The sequence below is a fragment of the Erpetoichthys calabaricus genome, chromosome 6 (genome assembly GCF_900747795.2).
Source record: "Erpetoichthys calabaricus chromosome 6, fErpCal1.3, whole genome shotgun sequence".
Taxonomy (NCBI): Eukaryota; Metazoa; Chordata; class Cladistia; order Polypteriformes; family Polypteridae; genus Erpetoichthys; species Erpetoichthys calabaricus.
Window position 1 is genome coordinate 138,047,849 of NC_041399.2, and position 5,856 is coordinate 138,053,704.

Below are 5,856 nucleotides of genomic sequence, written 5' to 3' on the forward strand. Positions count from 1 at the left end.
TCCAGTTACTCTGCACTAAAGGTATCTAGCTGTAGTATTTGTAATGCATCAAACAAACTCATTAGATTGTGTCTTCTCATCTTTAAAGTGAGTAGAATATTAGGACTTACAATACTCTCTAAATATGTGAGTTATATTTTTGTGGACAATGATTTTATCTACGTCTGTGTTGGTAATTAATGCTATTGCATTTCGGACTTCCAGCTTGTGGATTTGTTGAGCTAAGATCTTATTAGCCTTGTCTGCTTGTTCATAGTAATGATGTCATGATTTAAAGATGAGCTTTTCCATTTCTTTTGTTTTTTCTAGAGGTTAAATTATGATTGCAAAACCTGTCTTTTCATATAAACTGCCTCATTGTGACACCTGGCATATTCTTGATCTATTACTGTAATTTTGCTGATCAACTCTGATTAATTCTTGGTTTCCAATTTATTTTTGTGGGAAAGATATGAAATAATCTGTCCTCTTAAAAATGCCTTCAGTTTCCCAGAGTATTCTTGCCAAAACCTCTCAGGATACATTCTCTATAAAAGCAATCAATTTGCTTGGACATGAATTCTGTACAGTTCTCATCCGTTAATGATAGGGCATAGTGATTTAGAGGTGCTGATTCTTATCCCTGCCACACTTGTTCGCAAACCATCCCAATGCATGCTGGAGTTCACAGACTGAAGAAGCCAACAGAACTACTGTATGTCATTTGCTAAAAGCAGTGACACAATTCTAAGGCCACCAAGCTGGAGCCCCTCACCCCCGGCTTCATCTTGTTATCCTGTCCGTGAAAATCACAAACAGGATAGGAGACAAAGCACAGCCCTGGTGGAGTCTCACACCCACTGAAAATGGTGCTAATGTTTTTTGAGGTTCCATGACTGGGCTGAGTCTCCTTTCTAGAAGCCTGATGTAAGCTTTTCCAGGGAGGCTGAGTAGTGTAAACCAAACCCCCAGTCTGCCACTCCAGGCAAAGAGCTCCCAATGACCACACAACATTGAAAAGGCATAACAGCCTGACAATGTCCAGACCCTTCAGCATTTCTGGGCGGATATCATCCACCCTTGGGGTAGTTGCTTAACTACCTCATTAACCACCCTCAGGGAAATGGGCATTGATCCCCCTTCAGTTTCCAGCTCTGCTTTCAGGAGCTTCTAAAAGTGTTCCTTCCATCACCAGACAACATCCTCTGTCCGGGTCAGCACTTCTCCACCCTTGCTGAAAACAGCCTGGGTAAAGCCCTGTTTTCCCTTTCTGAATTGCCTGATGGTTTGCCAGAACCTCTTTGAGCGCGATCAATAGTTGTTTTCCATGTTTTCTCCAAACTCCTCCAACACCTGTTTTCAGCCTGATGGCATCCCTTGCCTCTGTTGTCCACCATTAGGACCTTTGATCAATAAATCGAGAGGCAATTGTGACCTTCAGGCCGCAGCTCTTTGTAGCCACATGGAGGTTTTGAACAAGGTTCATTTTTACTCTATGTCTCCAGCCTCCCCCTAGGACAACTCCAGAGTAAAGGAGAGTCCAGCCTCTTTCGAGGGGTTTGGTTCCACAACCAAGCAAGTGGATGGACATGAGTCCAGTTATATCTAATTGGTTATGCTCTGCCTCACCCAGCAACTCCAGATCCTTCCCACCAAGAGAGGCAACATTCGATTTCCTTAAGAGTCAGTTTGTGCGTCTGGGTTCCAGTCCGCTAAGGCCTTTGCCTTCGACCGCTGCCCAGGTCACATTGCATCCAGCACCTATTCCTTCTGCAGGTGATGGGCCTGTCACAGGAGGGCAGCACCGTGGCAGGCCCGGCCAGAGGGTGCTTGGCTTCAGGAGAACCCCCGGTGTCCCCATACTGGGATACTCTTTTTAAATTTGTGACTTTGCTTCATTAGGGGGTTTGAATCGCTGTTTGCCAGACCCCCTGGGACTAATTTGCCTTAGGAGGCCCTACCAGGAGCTTTTTCTTCGGACAACATAGCTCCCAGGCTCACGGGCACACAAACCTCTCCACCAAAATTAGGTGGCAATTCCCAGAGAAGGAGAGGGGTAGAACATTGTATACTTTGCAGTGAAGCTGACAAATGGTGGGTAGATAGCAATATAGTTTTTTGTTTTGTTCATTTTTTAAACTAAATTGCAATGCATGTGGCACACAGTGTTTCACAGGAATTGCTCAGAAAACACATTATTAATAGCAGATATGAATATTGTCACTGAGTATCAAGGGGTATGATGCATCTACCAACATTATACTGTAAACGTTATTTTCATGAAATGTCATTCAGTTTTGATCTAGACTTTCAGCATGCTTCTAGAAACATATGGTTAAAATTCTAAGGTCCTGTGCCCCAGAATTCAGTGTGTTTGATCAAAATGTTAACATACTGTATGGCACCACCATTTTAAGAACAGAGTATGTTAAAGAATGACCATGTTTATCCAGGTGTTCCCCAGTTACAGATAAATGCAAGACAAAAATGTAAGTAAAGGGTTTACCGAGTTGTACTGGCACTGCCACCTACAGTTATTATCTGATGTATGTACTGCATTTTCCCTTTTTTTTTTTTGCTGGGCAGAAGGTTTTTGACTGTACATGTGCATAAAATGCAGAATAACAGCATTAAGGATATTTTAATCAGTTCCTGTCTGTTATTACAACATAAAATGTGTTTTTTTTCTAAAGAAAAAATAAGAAAATTAATGGAGTATAAATGTTTGTCATTTTCCTAATTCAGGTACTACGTGAATCAAAATCTCTAGTGAGAAATGCCATGAAGGGAGCACTTGAACAGGCCAATGAAAAGGAATGTGAAGTTCTAAAGAGAGTTTGGGGTTCTGCCCAGGGAATGGACTCCATACTGAAATATTTGCAGAAGAAGATTGATGAGTTTTAAGTGAAGACTACAGTGACACTGGAATGGCCTTGCTCACCAGAATGCCAGTATAGCTTACAGATGCCCTTAGCTATTGACTACATGTGGAGGGCATTTCTGAGTAAGCTTAGGAATTCAACCATACCATTTTGGTAACTTATACTGTGCATTGTGGTTTTGTGCAGTGAGGAATTGTACTGTACTACATTATATGGAAAAAGGGAGAGACAGAGGGTCAGACAGATATGTATTTTCTCTTTGGTTGTCTAGAATAATGTATATTTTTTATTAGATCCAAAAGCAAAACTTGCTTACAGTTGCAAAATAGATGAAATGATTAAATGAAACGGGTAACAACCAGTCCTATTCCTGCTCAGTTACTGATATGGTTGGAATTTAGCTGCTGGCATTTTTGCTTTGAAAAGGTAAAGATGCAACAATTTATGAAATGTATTTTAAGTCCATTTGTTGGATAACTGTTTTGTTACATCAACTATTTGCAAATATGAACATATACAGTATGAGTCATATGCTAATTATGTGACGTTCTGGCAAGGTTCAACAACAGCTGTATCCAACAAGTATGAAGGCCTATGTGGCAGTATTAGATACATGGGGTTGACTCTGCATAACTAAATTATATCTAGTTTTAGATTTCTGTTTGTCTAATTTTATCTATTGCATTATTTTTGCTGATGGGTGAAAAATGAAACATGAAAACAATATACAAAAATGTATTGAGGTTGAATGGTATGTTACACCAAAATACTTTGTTTATAACTGTCAGATTTTTTTTAGTTTCACTAGAGTATATTTTTAATTTAATAACTTAAAAAATATTGCCACACTATTCAAAGTCTCTTTCCAAAAAAAAAAAAAAAAACTACCCTATTCTGCTGAAAAGATTATGCTGGTTTTACTTTCTATATAACACATAATTCATTCATATGGTGTCAAGACCCCCACCCCCTTGTATATAAAACTACTTAGCATTCCTGTCAGGAGTGGGTACTGATTCTTGACCACAGGTTGGAAAACACCTGGGCATCTGCTTTGTTATCTTCCTTGAATGTATGAGAAGGGGTAAAATGAAACTGAACTTTATTTTTGTACAGTTTTGGCATTTATATGCAGTCGATTTGCCTCCTCCTTCTCCCATCTGAGAACTGTATAGTCTGTAACTCTGCCTTCACTCTGAACTCTTGGTACAGTATTTTTGCATCTGTGGGACCTATTTTTTGTTGAGTAGTTTGAAATATATATATAAACTGTACAATCTGTATAGTTTTATAGATTACTAAAATATTGAGCTGTGAAAAACTGGTTAAAATAAAATTAATATTTCATACACTATTCAGAAGTGCATTTCTAACAGTTGGAGTTTAAGTCTGTTTGTGCCATTCAGCTTTTGAAGTGTTTCCCTTGAGACAGTTGAAATGTTCAGCTCTTGTGCCTACAACATAAACCAAAGAAAGGTAAGTCAGTATTTTTACTACCTAGTAAACTTCTGAGTTGGCAGTACAATCTTTATCCTGGTGTGAAAAACAATTTGGGTTGGCAAATATTTTGCAAACACAAATCAAGGGGAATCAGAATATTGCCAGCCTTTTGAGAAAATGTGTAGACTACTCCACCAATGCTCTGCAACTTATTAGAAAATTTAACAGACATTTTTTCTGGTCAGGGCACTGCTCTGCAAACTCTTTTCACTGTGCCAGATATTTATTTTTTCCTTGTGCTTGAGCTATTCATTACTTCCTAATCAGGTTATAACCATTTTTTTTAACTGACGTTTCTAATAGCCTCTTTGAAGAATATGCCTTCAAGTAGATGTAATGTTGCAAGCAATGTGCACCATCTACAACAGATGGCAAAGAAGGCAGCACAGAGAAGCATTGAAGAGAGCTGGAAATTAGGAGACTGCATTGAACAACTGCAGACAAAATGAAAAAGTATGTTTTAACAATTACATTCATCTATTTTTGTGACTCCTCTTTGTGGCGGGGTAGGCTAGTGCAGGGACTGCGACAACAGGCCTGGAGGGCCATAGTAGCTACAGGTTTTGGTTCCAACTCTGCTTGTTGATGTCATCACATTTTTATTTTTATTCCTAGACATAGAACAGACTTTTGCTAATGGTTGCTTTTAGGAAATTACAAAACATTCTTTTGTTAACAGTTGTTGTCACCCTGCTTTAAATATTCTTGTTTACACACACACTTATTAGTCAATTGCTTATATCAGCATATCCATATCAGTGCATTGGTAATACATATATTGTAGCATTGTTTTGTATATTGTAGCTTCCACATAAGTCAGTTATTGCTGTTGAAATGCGTATTGCTCAAGCAACATTTCTGTGCTTTATTTTAGTTGTCTTGGTTGTTATGATTCCCCCCTTAATTTCTTAGTCTTAAACAGCCGCATTCACTGTTTTTAATTACTCCTTTTTGGCAATAACGTGAAAATGACAAAGAAACCAACAGTTCGCCACCTAACCTGTTCCCATTTATACCTGTGAGCATTTATGTGGTTATATGGGTTAGAGACGGTGGCACTGACCAGAAAGCAGGAGACAGAGCTGGAGGTGGCAGAGTTAAAGATGCTAAGATTTGCATTGGGTGTGAAGAGGATGGATAGGATTAGAAATGAGGACATTACAGGGTCAGCTCAGGTTGGACGGTTGGAAGACAAAGTCAGAGAGGTGAGATTGCGTTGATTTGGACATGTGCAGAGGAGAGATGCTGAGTATATTGGGAGAAGGATTCTAAGGATAGAGCTGCCACGGAAGAGGAAAAGAGGAAGGCCTAAGAGAAGGTTTATGGATGAGGTGAGATAGGACATGCAGGTGATGGGTGTAACAGAGCAAGATGCAGAGGACAGAAAGATATGGAAGAAGATGATCTGCTGTGGCAACCCTTAACAGGAGCAGCCTAAAGAAGAAGAAAAGTAAATTATTTGGAAAGAAAAACTGAAGAGAAAAAGTCAAGGACT

The 5,856-nt window shown here is 39.2% G+C and overlaps 1 protein-coding gene across 2 annotated transcripts in view; it reads left to right on the plus strand.

The window, feature by feature from the left end:
* The window catches only part of cdyl (chromodomain protein, Y-like), a 298,068-nt gene extending 293,694 nt beyond the window's left edge, over positions 1-4,374 (plus strand). The window contains exon 6 of one of the 2 annotated variants that reach the window (XM_051929209.1): positions 2,725-4,374. In XM_051929209.1, coding sequence (XP_051785169.1) covers positions 2,725-2,883 — 159 coding nt within the window. In that variant the 3' untranslated portion in view covers positions 2,884-4,374. The remainder of the gene's footprint in view (positions 1-2,724) is intronic. The other variant, XM_051929208.1, reaches the window with a different exon arrangement.
* The last annotated feature ends 1,482 nt before the right edge of the window (positions 4,375-5,856 follow it).